The sequence below is a fragment of the Gallinula chloropus genome (genome assembly GCF_964237585.1).
Source record: "Gallinula chloropus genome assembly, chromosome: 9".
NCBI classification, from domain to species: Eukaryota; Metazoa; Chordata; class Aves; order Gruiformes; family Rallidae; genus Gallinula; species Gallinula chloropus.
Genome location: NC_140094.1, coordinates 19,466,616 through 19,483,826, shown reverse-complemented (window position 1 = coordinate 19,483,826; position 17,211 = coordinate 19,466,616). Strand labels below are relative to the sequence as shown.

Below are 17,211 nucleotides of genomic sequence, written 5' to 3'. Positions count from 1 at the left end.
GTTCAGCCTGGAGGAGAGAAGGCTGCAGGGAAACCTCTGAGCCCCTTCCAGTGCCCGAAGGGGCCCACAGGAAAGCTGGGCAGGACTGTTTGTAAGGACGTGGAGCAACGGGGTGAGGGGCAATTGGTTTAAACTAGAGCAGGGCAGGGTTAGATGAAACATTAGGAAGGAGTTCTTCACTCTGAGGGTGGTGAGACACTGGCACAGGTTGCCCAGAGAGGTGGTCAGTGCACCATCCATGACCATTCAAGGTCAGGCTTGATGAGGCTCTGAGCACCCTGATCTAGTTGGAGGTGTCCCTGCTCACTGCAGAGGGGTGGGACTAGATGGTTCTTGAAGGTCCCTTCCACCCTAGCACAGTCTGGGATTCTGTGATTAGGAAAAAGCCTCTTTGCAAGTGAGATGGTGCAGCACCCTAATGGGCAGGAGAGCAGCAAAGGTCTCCATCCTTGGGACGTGCAGCTCTAACCTGAGCTCATCCACTGCCACACTCCTGCTCTGAGAGTAGCGGGGGTTGGATTAAATGGGTGCAGAGGTCCCTTTCAACCACCCTTTTCATCTACTAAACACATTATTTAGTGGAATGATGCACCAATGCTTTGGGGGGAGCCATGAGAACTACAGCAGATGGGAGTTTGTGGCATTAGCCATGAGTTTCCCTGGTGCCTCAGCCAGAAGGGAGCACAGCACCCCTGTGTCCTGCAGCCCCCTCGCTGGCAGAACCGTCAGTACGTCATGTTGTCATATTTGCTGACGTTAGTTATATTTGCAGGAGCAGGAGGGACTGACTCATTGGCATAGCAGGCAGGTCATGGCTTTGCCTTGAATCATTTGGGCTTGTTGAGGAATGTCTTAGGGATTAGAAATTGTTTCTGTGGCCATTGAGGGGGTGGAAATAGGAAAATATATGCTGGTAGCTGGAGTAAACGGATGGGAAGCAGCATCTCCTGTGTGGGAGGCTGCAGCAGGCTCCTTCGGTGCTGCTTCCACGTCAGCATCAGCAGCATGATATAATTTCAATGAGTTTTTGCATTTGTGTTGAGTTTTCAGGTAACAGTAAACTCAACAGTAAGAAGTTATGGGATGTGTTGGGAAAAGCGGTTTGAGAAAGCTCAAGGACCTTTGCATCCTCAGGCTGTGCTGCTGTTGTGACTGTCCTTAAATCACTCATATGTGGGCAAATGTGTTACAATCACAGATCAGAAAGCAAATGGAATATTGTTGTTTCTCTTGAGTATGTGCACGTTGAAACCTGAAGTTAGTTGTGTGCTTACCCTGGAAGGAATGATACTGCAGTCACAGCGAGTAACGCAGCTCCCTGCTGTGCTCTTAGGTAAAATTTCTCACAGGGAGGATAGAAAATTGTTAGTCTCTGCAAGTTGGAAGAGGGAGGAATTTTTTGTTTGCCATCTAAGCTGTTTATTAAGAAGCTTGTGAGTGTTCTGTTTGGTTGGGTTGGTTTGTTCTGAACTGAATAGAAACTCACCACGTTCAGTGCTTGAATTTTTTTAGCAGTAAATATTATTCTGGGTTATGGTTTATTGCATAAAGAGGTTTGAGCCAAAGCATCTTGCACTTCTCTGGTTTTTTTGCATTAGACCTCAGGAAGAATCACAGAATCACCAGGTTGGAAAAGACCTTTAAGATCATTGTAGTCCAACCGTTCCTGTCCTATGCTAAACCATCTCCCTAAGTCCCTGATCCACCCATTTTTTGAACACATCTAGGGAAGGTGCCTCAACCCCCTCTCTGGGCAGCCTGTTCCAGACCCTGACAACTCTTTCAGTAAATTTTTTTTTATTAACACTGGACCCAAGCAGGCAACATGCAGTTCAGCTACTTCTTTCTCCCTTTTCTTTTTAACCCAGAAACCAGCTGCTTCTGATACTTCCATTTTTTAATTTGCTTTCCTGTAGAAACACATCTTATATATATATACAGGGGGGAGAGATGCCGAGGAGTTGGCAGCTCCCCCAAAGCCCTATTCTAGTTTTCCATGATATTGATTTTTATTTGCTGGAACACAGGGGATGCGCACGCCGTACTCCGCCGTCCATCAGAAGTTTCTCCAGCTTAGCCAGAGGGTTTTGTTCAAGCAGAGTGAACACTTGCTCCCATCATCTTTCTTATTCCCAGAATAACCCAGCTCTTGCCACAGAGCTGGGCAGGCTGTGCTCCCTGAGGGGCATTCTTGGTTTTTGGAGTTGGAGACAAAGTTATGCTAAAGGACTTGGGTCCCTTCGGGGCTTTAAATGTCAAGGGAGATGGTTCATAGTCAAGGTTAATAAAATATTTGACACAACTGTGCCAGTCTTGCTTAGAAGCTGTTCGTTGTAATAGATGTATGGGGCTCGGAATAATGAACCCCTGGGAATGCGAAGGAAGAGATTTAAATTTCTTTTCCCCGGTGGGAATGTTTCCAAGTCGGCAGCGGATGAAGCCTGCCTCTCCTTTCATTGCATGGTGGTGGCTTTAAGCCATCTCTCTGCATTGCTCCCAGGAGACCTTCCTAGGAGGAGATGTCAGCTGTGTCCTGCATCTCGTTACTGCAGCGTGACAGGCAGGGGGGAGGAACACCCACCAAAACTCTCCTTTTTCCCCCCATCCACTTTCCACCTTTCTTGCTGGTTTTCCCCTCTTTTCTCAGAGCTCCTGCCATGCTTTCCACAGCACTGCCTCTTGCTTTTTTGTTCTGAGGAGGTCTGAAAGTTGGTACTTTCTTCTCTCCATCCTCCCTGAAGATTTCTTCCTCCTTCTGTGAAATCTGTAACAGCAATTTTGAGAGAGTTACCAGTCTGAGCTATTAGAACGTAGTTTTACCTCAACAGCAATCTCTTAACTTGGTCCCTGCACCAAATGCTGCTAACCTTTAGCGGTGGGCTTCTTTCTACGTCCTGTTCATCACCTTTCTTCTTATCTGGTGATTGAATTATTAATAAAACTCAAGAGCAGAGTTTGTCCCATGTCTGTATTGGATGCACAAACTAAAATACACTTCTGAGCATCCAGAAAGAGCAGTTTGCTCACACAGTTTTCTGGGAAAATTAGTATGAATTCTTTCTTTGGATATATTCTGAGGCTAAAATGCAATTTTTCAACTGCTCACTGTGAAGATGCCACCAGAGATAACTTTTAACATATCTACAACTTTTTTTTTGGTACTACCTTGTCTTGCAGACACACCGCTGCTGTATTCAGTCATTGATGAATTTGGCCTTGATGAATTACAGTTGTGTCACCTTGTAAGATTGGTATCCCAAAATGCATTTCTGAACTCTGCTTTTTTTAAAAAAAATAATATCTTTAATCATTATCTTCAGCCTAAAAAATAGTTGCTGTGGCTGTGATAGATGGCAACTGTTGATTGTAAAATAAATTCACACATCAGTGGGGTCCAGAGTGCTGGAACAACACATTCTTTATGTGCAGAAATTGGGCACAAAGTTATTTAGCCAATTGCTGATACGTTTATCTTTCCACTGTTTTACTAAATCCTGGGCCAGTATTTTCCAACATGTATTTGAGAGCGTTTTTCAGCGTGGAGAAAGTTTTTCCTAATGTGGTTATTGATCTCATAGTGCTGCCACTCGTTGAAATAATAGAACATCCCATTGGTGGTAGGTGCAATTCTCCAACTAACCTGGGTGGGATCTAGACCAGGTCCTGCATGGGAATACACTGAATTTGTCCCAGTATCTGGTAGGGTTTTCCCCTCCAGAGAGTGAAAATAGCAGCTTGTGCCATGGCATTTGGCTTGAAATCCCCTTTAACTGAGGCAGGGAAGGGAAATGCACGTTGGAACTGGCAAATTGCAACAAAACTTAACTAATAACATTTATATTTTTAGTAGTTGATGCTGGCATCAAGTGGTCAAAGTGGCTTCTTAAGCTTCTGATTGCAGAGGTCGGGTCTCTGTGTCGCTTTGATTTCTCCTGGATGAGAGAGGTTCATAGCCACGTGGTGTGTTCTCAGCGGCTGTCGGAGCTTCTGCAGTGGGTCAGAAGCAAAAAACACCAACAAAAATGAGTGGAGAACATGAACTTGTTTCATCAGAGCTGGTTCCAGCAAGGGGTGAAACTTTGCATGTGGTGAAACAGAGTTTGCCTCGGATATTTTGCATTTCAATGCGTGTGATTTCTGTTCCTGCACTTGTCTTTGGTTCAGCTGCCATTTAGCAATTAAGCCCCCGCTTTCCCCCATAGATAATGTCCACTTGCCTTTCCTATTGATGCTCAAACACATCCCCAGCAAGGGGAGTTGCTGTGTTTTATTAGACAACATCATTTGCTTACCACCCTGAAACACACAGCGTGTCAGAGGAACCTTTTGCTCTTTGCTGCTTTGCCCTGTCTGACAGTCTGGTTCTACACCAGTGAGTTTGTTTACTGACTTTTGGGAGTGACACTGAAATGTGAGAGAGTTGACCCTTGAGATCAGCCTTCCCCTTACTCATAGAGTATGAATATTCACAGACTTACTGCACAAGAAGTATGTTTTCCTTCATGCTGTGGGGTGATTTTTTTTTAGCGCATCCTTCTGAAGCTCCATGAAGGTACAAAGTCTTCAGGCTTTAGCTGACTGTGTACCCAAAATGATCAATTCCAACTTAGAGCTCTATGTAATATCTAACAAAAACGTTTTCCCTACACACTCATTGGAACAGGTAATTACTGTAGCAACTACAGGCTAATTTGAAGTGTTAGCTGTTAATTAAAACACTAGAGAGGTGTAGGGTTGTCTTTTGGTGTAACCAAAGCTCCTATTCAAACTTCATTAATCACTTTACAGTTATTGTGTTGGGGAAGGTCAGGACGATGGAGATGCTGGATCAGCCTGGAGTAAACAAATTCCTTTCCTCCCAGGTAGTATGGCATTTGCAGAGCCACCGGACACGCTGTACCCATGGGCATGGTATCTCCTTTGTGATCCAATTCTCAGCGATAATTAAATGTTAAATTGGTACTGTCAGTGCTCTGTAAACCAAACCAGGTATCTGCCCTCTGCTGGAAATTTAACCCAAACTTCCACGGATGAATTAGCGTGCATCATAATTAAATAATCAAGTCTTCCCTTTTAATTCACTTGGAAACAGGAGATCTCTCTTATGGAAAAAAGATCAGCTTTCCTGACAAGCTAATTAAGTTGCCAAACTGTCCGGCACAGTACATATTAAGCTAACAGACGCTAAGCATGCTATCTCAACCTGTTCATTTTCTTATCATTTCTGCTGATCTTAAGTCCATAATGTTTTGCCACTGTTGATTCATCCATAGTTACAGCAGAGTTCATTTACTCTGTTGGATTCATTGATTATGCATCCGGCTACCAGTCTGTCAGAGCTTCCTCTGATGATTCTGCTTTTTGCCTCATCTCCTGGTATTAAGTAACTCTGATTTGGGGGATGCCTTTTTAAGCCCTATTAGTTCCTAAAAGCCAGTGCCACTCGGTTACATAAATGTTTTATCTCTGAGTTATTAAATTAAGGTGAAGTTTTTAGAAACTTCCAAGCTATTAACAGAAATTACAGAAGCTCTCACGGTTATAAATAAGATTAAGCACCCATCTCACCCAGTACTGCATATGATTTTTGCATGCAAGGAAAAAAAACCAAACCCAAACTATTAAAGCTTTTCTTCTTCAGTAATAATTGCTAGAGGTATCTAGTGGTAAAATATTATAATTCTTTAAAGTTAGTGCCACATATATGACATTACTGTGCATAGTATCATAAATCAGTGTGAGACAATAAAACTAGTGAAGAGGAAAACCTTTAATGGTTTTGTTTTCATGCAAAATTACATCGGATTTCTAGTTGAGGGGTTGTTTTCTTTCACCTGCCTTTTCCTTTTCTTACGAGTTCATGGTTAGGAACGCACGAGTCATCGTTAAATAGCCAATTAGAAATGTTTGTCTTCAGATATTAAGCCAAACTGCTCTTGAAATACTGTGGAAAATTATGTTGGTCACACGTGAGCATTAACAATAACGCATTCTGACCTGCTACACGCTCCTGCACATGTTAAATACCAATGCAGAAAGTTCATTTCTCTATTATTTTCTGTGGGTCCTCAGGTCATGATAAAGAATCAGTTGTTACTTGTTTTACTTGGCTTTAATTGATAGAGCTGCCTATCTCACTCTTTACCACTGAAAATACCCTAAGGAGTGGCTAACTGGCACAATAAACCTTGTTTTACACGAAGATTTTGAATAATGGATGTGTTGTTATTTCATTTCATTGAAAGAAAATGGTAAAGTGCATAAATTCATACTTAAAAGTTTGCTGTTAATGGAGTACAAAAGCCTTTGACGTGGAGATTTTGTATAAAACATGCAGATGCTAAAAAAAAACCCCCTGCTTAATGGCTTGATTGGAACTATATAGCCTTTTGATCAATTGTTTCCATGAGTCTTGCTTTAGAAACACGGTATCAAATGGGTTTACAGTAAAATGTATTCGCTCCAAGTCATTTTTCTGTGAAATTAGTGTATGTACATGTTGCACATATGTATAGAGGTAATTTTATGTGATCTCAAGTTATTTAATTTTTTCCCTCATGCAGGGCATATCACGTCCCTAGTGGAAAAATACTAGCAGTAAAGGTAAGATATTACAGTAATTTTCTTTCTCTCCATTCTTTCTTGACCTCGGTTTCCTTCCCCTCCCTCTGATCGTTAGAGCTCAATTTGTTTTATCGCATTCAAGTCCACATTGTTTATGCAGGAAACCAACTCCAGCCCATAAATTTAGTAAATCCAAGTGAGCACAGAGTTCCCAGAGTCCTGGTTTTGGCCGTTGGGAACAGCCTGGTATCACATGTGGGGACTGCCCCGTCCTCACGTGGGGTTTGTGTGGATGATGCGTCCAGGTGCAGATGCGGTTTGTGTCTCTCCTGTACCTGGCAAAGATGCTGCCACATCATCCCAAACCCCAGGGTGACATGAATGGGGATGGAAAGGTCACAGGGTGGCAGCTTGTCCCTTTCTTTAACACCAAACTGTCCCCAAGGGCATCTTGGCATCTCTTCAGCAGTCTCTGCAACGTCATTTTTAAATAAAGATAATTTCCTGATTTTGAGGGGATAATACTCTGTTTTCCTCAGTAGTTTTGTGGGTTGCTTTATTTATTTTAATGTCCCACACTCTATTCATTTTTATCCAGCTGATTTGGTGTTGTATTTCCCTCGGTAGTGTTCTTTCCTGTGTAGCTGTAGTGTTGTGTGGTCAGACAAGCACCCATCTTGTCTGACAGTTCAGTTAAAACTGTTGTAAGCTCCTCGTGTGGCCAGCTCTCTCATGGAATTTGTTAAACGAGATGAAATGTGTAAATGAAATTATTAATACAGGTAAGGGCTGTAAAATGTTTGAGTACCAGTTTTAATTAAATTTTGATAAAGGAATGCATTGGAAAAGGTACAAAGTAGGAGAGACTCTAGGAAAACAAATTAATTGTTGCATTCATACAATTCCAATTAATACTTTGGGACCTAAAAAGAAAGGTATATTTTACAAGCATAATTTAGGGAATAATTGCTTAGAAAACTGTAAATTGGTGATTTTGTCTCATTTCTTCTTTTCTGCTCTCTTTAATCATTAAATTCTGGTGTAACTGAGTTAAAGGATGGGGGGAGGGAGGTGAGCAAGAGGAGTGATAGGGGCTGGTTGCTGGACCAGAATTGGTGTTAAACGGGATTTAAAGATGTGAGATTATACTGAGGCTTCAAATGAAGCATTTCTGTTTCCCAGGCAGTGTTTCCCTGTATGGGTAACTTTCAGATTTGGGCTCAGATTATCTCGTCTTTCCAATCCAAAATGATTTATCAGAAGCAGATTCTGTCCAAGTCTTGGCTTTAGTGAGTGTCTCATAAATAAATCCCTTCACCCCACTAGGAGGAAATTCTTTTGGATTATGTGGAATTCAAATACCACTTGATGAAAAAGTTTTTGAAAAAAATAGTTTAGACAAAGACCTTTCAAGTGAGATCCATCATTCCTAAACCTGCAGGTGAGCAGTTAGAGTAAGACAGGAGTTCTCTGTGTTGTAGTAGGCACAGAAGCACAGAAGATTTAATAATAAAACCTATTTTTTATGACAGCTTTTAGTACAAAACTAGAAAAGGTCTTCCCTTGAATGCTGAGGTGGTGTAAGGATGCTGCTTCTCCCTTTTACCCAGCACATTGCTTCCTCAAATAATCTTTCCCAAGCTCTACGGCGAGCATCTTCTGTGCTGGCATTGCTGCTCCCGACCCGTGGGGCTGCAGGTGCCTGCTGGAGCTGCCTGGAGAGGAGGTGGAGCACGAGCAAATTCACCCAGGCAGGAAGGGAAATGAGTTCACCCTTTGCAAGGTTAATTGAAATCACCTCCCTGTGGCAAAAAGAACCCTTTTCCCCCAGCAGTTTCACCTCCTTGTTTCCCTTAGAGTCAACGGCTTTGGGGGAGGTCCTGGTGGATAATTAGCATCCTGAAGGTCTGGGAAACTGGATTCTCTTCTAGATGCTACTCATGGAGGTCCTGTCATTCTCATTTTGTATATATATATATTTTAGTGTGATTTCAGAAGAAATACTGCATCTACACGTGTGTATTATTGCAGCTTAAAATAACGTGTTCACAAGCTGGATGTCAGGAAACCTGCTAGTATAGCAATTGTGGCTTGCTGGGATAGGAAAGGGAGTGAATACATCCATGTCTTGGCATATCCAGAAATAAAAAGAAGGTATCAGCATCTTGACAGGATCATCACGAGGATTAAGTGTTGTGGTAGAGGATTGTCATGCTAACAGCGACATCGCTGGGTGGGTTTGGGAGACCAAAGTTCTTTTTTGGGGTGATTTTTTGAGGATAATATACAGATTTGATAGGACAAGATAAAACTCTGAAAACCTGTTGAGTAAAATGCTTGCAGGTAGTAGATGATCTTCCAGATGTATTGATCAGGGAGACAAATCAATGCTGGTACCTATGTTGTAGACCAAAGCTATGTCTTTGTGTATTTTACATAAACTTTACAGCTGGATAGTGTGCAGAGGATTTAATAGCTTTTACTAAAGTAACTTTTTTCTAATTAGAGGGAAAAATCCAAATGAAAAGCTTGAGCGTGCAGTGGCTGATTGCCATTCAGCTGCTTTTACTTTCTCCTGCTCTTAAGCTAGCATTTAAATGGACCATTTGATTAATCATTTGTATACTGACTATAATACTCCCAAATTTCCTTTGAGTTGTACATACTGTAAAAGACAATTATGTCGCCACAGATTAAATAAGTGAATTAAAACAGAATAGCAGCTTAATTTGACCTGTGATTTTGCTCTCGTTCCCTTTAGTGGAACGTATGCCACTCCAGCAAATAGATGAAGTCATCCATGACAGCTTGTGATGAATTGCCGTATTTATACTGTATATTTTAATAGCCTCACACTAATTTAAATTGAGCACAGAGTAAATTATAATTCAGTCACTTGACTGCTTGTATTTAACTTGACAACTCATCCTTATTTGTCCTGGAGGGTGTAGTGGAGAGCAGAGGAAATGTGCTCAGGTATTCCTCCTTTAAAAATTAACCCTTTTCCCTTGAAATGTTGGGGATGTTGAGTTCATGTATGACACAAGCATGAGGAGTGATTTCAGGAGTGCTGGATTTTAAGCAGGAACCCAATAAGGAAGAGGCACAGGAGTGCTTGGAGCCCCTTGCTGAATCCCAGAGGGCTGCTGTGCCATTTAAATTTAAAAAAGAAAATTTAAAATGCTCCCCCTGACTAGGATCCTTCTCCAGCCCTACCTGCAGGGCATCATTTTGACTGGGTTTGAATTTGGGGCTGGTACTGGAGGCTCTCAGTGCCCCGGCCACCCGGGTTACCCCTGATCTAATCTCTAGACAGGTGTTCACCCGCATCCCTGTGGCTTGTCAGCCCTGGCAGGCCTGTGGCTGGGGACTGCTGGTCAACAGCAACCTGCTGGGTTCCTCTATCCCAACAGCTCTTTAAAAAGAAAAGAGGAAAAAATGGTTTCTGTGCTCCAAAACAAGTAAATAGTGTGTGTGTCGGTGCAATCCCCAGCACAGTGACAGGCTGAGCAGAGAATGGATGAGAGCGGCCCTGAGGAGGACTTGGGGGTGCTGATCGATGACAAGCTCAGCGTGAGCTGGCAGTGTGCGCTGGCAGCTCAGAAGGCCAACCGTGCCCTGGGCCGCATCAAGAGCAGCGTGGCCAACAGGTCAAGGGAGGGGGATTCTGCCCTCTACTCTGCTTCCTGACCCCCCCCTGGAGTGCTGTGTCCAGCTCTGGGGTCCCCAGGACAGGAAAGACATAGAGCTGCTGGAGCGAGTCCAGAGGAGGCCATGGAGATGACCAAGGGGCTGGAGCACCACTCCTATGAAGCCAGGCTGGGAGAGCTGGGCTGGTTCAGCCAGAAGAAGAGAAGGCTGCGGGGTGACCGAATTACAGCATACCGACATTTAAGGGTTCCTACAGGGAAGTGGGAGAAGGACTGGTCACCCAGGAGAGCAGGGACAGGACAAGGGGCAATGGTTTCAAGCTGGAAGAGGGCAGGAGTAGGTTAGACATTAGGAAGGAATTCTTTAATCTGAGGGCAGTGAGGCCCTGGCACAGGGTGCCCAGAGGGGCTGTGGGATCCCCTGGATCCCTGGCAGGGTTCAAGGCCGGGTTGGATGGGGCTTTGGGCACCCTGGTCTAGTGAGGGTGTCCCTGCCCATGGCAGGGGTTTGGAACTAGATGGTCGTTTAGGTCCCTCCCAAACCAAAGCGTTCTGTGATTCTGTGATTGTTGTTGACTTCTGGTGCAAGCCTGTCAACAAACTCTGCTCCCACATGTACTGAACAGCGTGGTATGAACTCAGAGCATGTCATTCCATGCCTGGTGAATTCAGTTTCACACCTCGGTAATTATGTGAAAATTCTGGGGTTTTTTTGGCTGCCAAGTTCTTTCTAAAGGTGCTGTTTTGGAAAAGTTTAATGGCTAATACTGATCTCCTTCACTTACCTGTGTTACAGTTGTGGAAGTTGGAGCCAAGTTGTTATTCCTGGCTTTGTCCTTGGTAGCAGTGGGGTTGAGGAGGTTGGATTTTCCTGGCTCTAACAATACCCCAGCCCATGCCTTCCACCAGCAGCTCACATAGGCTTAAAACTTTGCTTCACCCCTACAAACCTCACTTTCTAACCGTGCTTGGAGATGTTACACATAAGGACCATGACCATGGAGACTACAAATGCAGATTAAGGCAGTGCTGCATAGATTTTACTCTTTTGCCCCCATTTAAGCACTGTAATGAGCGTAAGGCTCCTCCAGCCTTGACAGAGGGCTGTCTCTCATGTGCTTCTAAGTCATGCAAGCCATGCACGTGTAGGTGGAAGAAAACACTTTAGTACAATCAATATGCAGAGAAAGTGAGACAGTTCTCTCCTCACTTATTTCCTGCTGACATACGCTTACCATCCCCTTGCAGTACGCTTCTACACGTGTTGCAACTCTGTAGTATCTTGAACACTCGTAGATGGGGCAGCTCTGCTTTTCCTGCTTGTCTTCACTATTAGAATGCAGGGTCTGTATGTAATTATAGTTAATGCAAATCAGCCAGAGACCTTTCTTCATGCCAGGTCTTGGTTGATTGGATGTCAGCAATGTATTTGACACTGATCACGCTAACTAGTCATTGTTGGGGTCGGTGAAGCCCTCACAGTGAACGAGGCTGGGAAATTTCTCACTGGGAGGAGAATTTGGGGAGAGAAAATTTAATTTTTGACAAGATTAAACTCTCTTAATATTCAAAGGGTGGAACTGATGGGAGCCCAGCAAATTATTGTAAGTTTTTCATGCTGGAAAAAATGTAAGTGAATATTGTTGGCAAATGATTATTGATCTAGACAAGTGTGTTAAACGTTTCTTGGCAGCCCTGTATTACACTTACAATTTAGTTTAGTGACAGCTTTTATAAATAACCCTAAAGCAAACTCTTGATAGAAACAGGTTATCGCTTTTTCTTCTAGACAGGTTTTGATACTGTAAACTGCATGTGCTTGGAAATGGCTTCTCTGCGTTTTGTTTCGTCAGCAGTACGTGCAGCCTGGAATATCTGTTCTGCTCCTTCTGCTGATTGTCTGGATTTTGTTTCCCTTTAGCTTAAAGGATTAAACTGTGAAATACTGTGTGGTAGCCAGCTGAGCCAAGCTGAATGCATTTAAAGTCCATTTTGGTTTATGTTTACTTAATAAGTAAGTGTGCAGTTCTTGAAATGATCATGGTAAAAAATTGTTTGTAAAAGTTGACTTTGAGTGGTCCTGTTGGAACCAGCATCTTTATTGAGAAGGTCTGTCCTGAAAGTCTCCTGAAAACTCATAACACCAGTCGCTGCATCATCCCACCTTCGCTGCAGCACTTCGTACTTCAGTTGTGGTTAGCAGCCTGGCTCACAGCGATGAGGAACGTGGGTGGGTGTGGATGAAGAAGCAGCAGATAACAAGGAGGAATGGCTTTAAGCTGAAGGAGGGAAGGCTTGGGTGAGGTGCTAGGAAGAAATCCTTCCCCGTGCATGTGGGGAGCACTGGGGTGGGGTGTCCAGAGAGGCTGGGGCTGCCCCTGGATGCCTGGTAGGGATCACTACCATCTGCATTTTTTCCTCCATATTTAAAAGATTTCCATGTTTCATATAAATATAGAACATTAGGAGTTTATATGAGTAAGGGTGTAAATATTAAAGAAACTGAATTGGTAAGAGTGGATGGAGAAGAATCGGTGCTGGGCAGGAGAGGAGGCAGCAGTCGTGAGCAGGAGCTGGGAGGTGATCCTGCTTTGGGTGAATAAGCAGCTCCGAGTTACCCACCCTGCTCTTCACGTGACACCTGAGGCATGTGTTCAGGTCTCTTGGTGAAATGGCCAAACCACAAACCTTACAACATTTCAGAGGTAAAATTGGCTGTAAAAATTATTTTGCTTCCAACCGGCTTTGAGAGTATCTAAGCCTGTCCTTTCATTCCCTCGATGGGCTCATCACTCTGTTAAAATACTCCTCCCACCTTCTCCTCTCATTCCTTTCCTCACATAAGGATAATTAATACATAGGTCTTGTGGGGTTTATTTTTCATCATTCACTTTTTCTAACCCTTGTTTGTATTTTAGGTCATACCCTTAGATATAACACTGGAACTCCAGAAGCAAATAATGTCGGAGTTAGAAATTCTCTATAAGGTATATAAATTCCCTTATTTTAATGACTCTTACTTATTTTAAAATTTGCTGTCAGGAGATTATAAGTTTCTCTTTTTTTTTTTTCCTTTCTTTTTCCAGTGTGACTCGTCATATATCATAGGATTTTATGGTGCTTTTTTTGTAGAAAACAGGATTTCGTTGTGTACAGAGTTCATGGATGGTGAGTTGTGCGTCTAACGCGCCTTTGGTGGCGAAGCCTCTCAATCATATAAAGGCTTGCTCTTCCAGGACAGGGCAAAATGCAGTAGTATGACTTGAAAATGTAAAGCTAATAACTTTGCAGGTAGGATTTTTTTTTTAAAATGCTATTTATCTAAAAAAAGCCCAGGTTGGCTTGGGATTGTGTTACATTCTCCATGGTGTGCTGTATTTTCCCCGAGTGTAACTTCGCTTACTTTTATTGAAAATGTAAATAGAACAGAAATAAATGCTAGCTTAATTTGTAGTTTGATATTTGAGTCTTCCATACAATCTGTCCTCGCTGACAAAACAGCTGTTCCTCACTTTTACTGTTTTGATAGCCAAACCAGATTTTCTTTTAAAGAAATCTATTAACCCAATGTCCTATGTGTTTGCCGTGGAAATCGTCTCTTAATTGCAAGACGAGGAGTTATTTCCTAACACAGCTGTTGAGCAGAATTTCTTTTGGAGTGTACTCTTGTTTCTCCCAATATGATGCTTCAAACCAACAGCATCCCCTTCCCCACAAGCTGATGCTACTGTCATTATGGAGATGCTTGGAAATCTTGGAGTATTCCAGCAATTCCTACCCGTTGCTGTGTGTCTCTTTGCGAGGGTGGCTCGTGACAGGTGCTGTCCCCTTGTGTCTTGTGCACAAGAAGAACCCCCTTCTCAGCATTCAACTTTTAACATCAACTTTTAACATCACCTTGTTCTTACAAACAACAGTCTATTAGTGGATGCCCCATCCCTGGAGGTGTTCAAGGCCAGGTTGGATGGGGCCCTGGGCAACCTTGTGTAGCTCCAGGCCTGGAGGTTGGTGTCCCTGCCTGTGGCAGGGAGGTTGAAGCTCTGTGATCCTTGGGGTCCCTTCCAACCCAGACCAGTCTGGGATTCTATGATTACTCTCTCCAGGATTTTCTTATGAGCTGGCATTTTATGCCCCATCCAGGTTTTTCCAGAAAGGTTCAGTGAAGCTGGGTATAAAGTAAGGATCTTGCAGATAATTTACTGTGGAGGGAAGGCTTTCTGGCAGGAATGATTTCCAAAGCCAAATGTGTACCATTAAGCACCACTGAGTAGCTTCTTTCTTTCTGATGGGGACCACAGATAAAGCCCTTTAGGGTTTTATGGTGCATTTTGTTTTCTCCCTGTTAAAACTGTCTGTTATTACTGTTATTTCTCTCCTTTCACACTTATCACCTCCATCCCAGGGATCGCTGTGCCCCACTTCCAAGTATGAAATTTCAGAGCCCTGGGACAGGCTGCCCAGGGGGTGTGGAGTCTCCTTCTCTGGAGATGTTCCAGCCCTGTCTGGACACCGACCTGTGTGCCCTGTCCTAGGGACCCTGCTTTGGCAGGGGCTTGGACCTGATGGGCTCTGGAGGTCCCTTCCAACCCCTGTGATTCTGTGATGAGTGTTCTCTGAGATTTTCCAAAGCCCACAAATTTCATTCTTTGCTGTTCCCATGCTGTGTGGCCATCAGCCATCTCCATTCTGTCCTTGCAGTTGCACTCAGACTTACAGGCCTGCGTTAAGCAGTAGTCACACGCAATAAGGAAACATCTGCTCATCCCAAAACGTGCATCTGCCTAGAGTATGTACACTCCTAATCCAGAGATTTCTAAAAATGATGGGCATAAATGCTTGCAGTTCTCAATTCTTGTCTGAAAATGTTTAAGCCTTCAGGGTAAGCATCCCTCATGATGTTGCCCAACGATGGTGTTTACTGACCATGCACAAATTACTTGGAATTTTACTGGAGATGACCTCTGGTCTGCCTCATGTTGTGCTCTCCTTCTGGCAGAAAGCAACAGCGATCATTTAAAGGAAGAGTGAAATGCAAATAAAGGGACATTGCCCTTTTTTTTTTTTTCCTCCAGACCTTTAATTTTGATGTATAAGGATGCAAGTAAAGATAAGGGAAAATACTTTCTCATCCTGCAGATGAACATCTTTAACCCTGACAAATTTTTAGCCCTTTTAGCTGTCTTAAGCCAGGTAATAATATTTCCTAAATCCATATCCCATGACTCTACCCAATTGTATCCTGTACCGTAACACAAAACATAGGTACTTCCTTTATGAATTACCTAGATACAGCTGAATCTGCATCCCTTGGGATGCTCAGGACTTGGGGGAACACGGAGGGAGATGGGGCACATGTTGTACCATGTCAATTCTTTCCTGGCACCTGCAAGCAGGAAAAAGCCAAGTGACTCCAGGTCTGCAAATATTAAACACGGGGCTTGAACTGAACTGGATCACCCCCCTCCTGCCAGTTGATCTTTAATGTCATCAGAGATGTGAAATGAGACTCTCTAATCTCTGCCCTTGTATAGCTATAACAGAGATGATGTCCTTTTAAATAAAGATGGTGAAAGGTGTTATTGCCTTTTACTTACCCTGTTGCCTCTTTTCCTTGAAACCACTGACCGCCCACTAAACTCCCCTGAACCCACACTTCTTGCTGCCTTTATCAGACTGTACCTACATGTCTACACATAGATTTGGGAGCTAACAACATATATTTGGATTTTGAAATGTTTGTCTGCTAGAGAATTTTTTCTCCATAGAAACATGTCAGATTTCCCTGCTTATTTGGAAACAAAAATAGAAGAAAAAGATCCTTTTCTTAATTTTTTCAGGCACCCTATTCCTCATGACATCTGTAAGAGCCAGACTTAGCACTTTGGTGTATGGAAATAGGTCTTTTTTTGTCCCCAATTTAAGGATAAATGTGTAAGTTTTGACAGAGCCCACCTGCTTTATGTTTGACTTTTGTAGCAAGTAGTAGATGCCTGTGTTGTTCCATTCTCTTATTTCTATTAAATATCTGTACATTTACTTTTAAACCTGAAATTCCTTTAATGCCTTGGGAATGCAGGTGGTTTATTGAAAGATTAAACTTCCTGAACAAATGGTGGTACCAGGGGTCTGCAATCAGTGAAGACAAATCTGACAGTAGCAAGGATGAGAAAAATGAGAGAGGAAAACCAGCCATCACCACACCCCCAGTCATTGAAATAAGAATATAAGAACCGTTGTGTGATTAGGCTGGAGACTGGAGGAGGGGTCTGGTGCTGCCTTTGGATTGCAGCATTTCAGAACAAATGGCTTTTCCCTTTAAAACCTGAGCCATAAGCCAAGGACAAGGTGTAGTTTTCTTAATTGCTGAGCATTGGCCTAACTCTTTTTCCCACTGGTGTCATCAGTAAAGTCCCTGTGCTGCACTGAGAGCAGAGTTAGAGCAGCACTGAGCTCTTCTGAGCACCTCAAGCCTTGAATAACACAAGCTAGGTGTAATATGCTCTGCCTGTAATTTGCTTGTCCCTTGGGGGTTCAGGGGGAGACTCAGGCTTCTTGCTTTCCCCATGGACATAGGATGCTGGCTGGACAGGGTTCTGCCACACAGAAAGCTTTCTAATAGGAGTTTTGGTGCTGCAAGCAAAAATAAGTAACATGGGTGAAAAGAGACCTGAGTTGCTGGCTTATGTGTTTGTTCAGAGCTTGAGAGATTGTTTTAAGGGCAGTTATTTCTGATGCAGTTATTGTTGTACCATTGATGGTGTTTTTATTAATAGCCAAGGCTTGGAAAACCCTTGTGACTTCAAATCTAGGGCAGTATTTCACTTTGTATTGCCTAAGCACGTTTTGTTTCTCTCTGCAGGGGGTTCTTTGGATGTTTATAGAAAAATTCCAGAACATGTGCTGGGAAGAATAGCAGTAGCTGTAAGTACTCTTTTCCTTTCGTCTTTTCACTTTGGATTGTGCCTGTAAACTGGATTTGAATGTGCCTGTGTCCCCT

General features: G+C 43.1%; 1 protein-coding gene across 2 annotated transcripts in view; it reads left to right on the top strand.

The window, feature by feature from the left end:
• Positions 1-17,211, top strand: part of MAP2K5 (mitogen-activated protein kinase kinase 5) — a gene marked incomplete at its 5' end in the record, with an annotated part of 134,963 nt that overhangs the window by 37,893 nt on the left and 79,859 nt on the right. For both annotated transcript variants that reach the window (XM_084267824.1, XM_084267823.1), the window contains 4 exons: positions 6,564-6,603; positions 13,133-13,201; positions 13,301-13,382; positions 17,074-17,135. In XM_084267824.1, the coding sequence (XP_084123950.1) occupies positions 6,564-6,603; positions 13,133-13,201; positions 13,301-13,382; positions 17,074-17,135 (253 nt within the window). The remainder of the gene's footprint in view (positions 1-6,563; positions 6,604-13,132; positions 13,202-13,300; positions 13,383-17,073; positions 17,136-17,211) is intronic.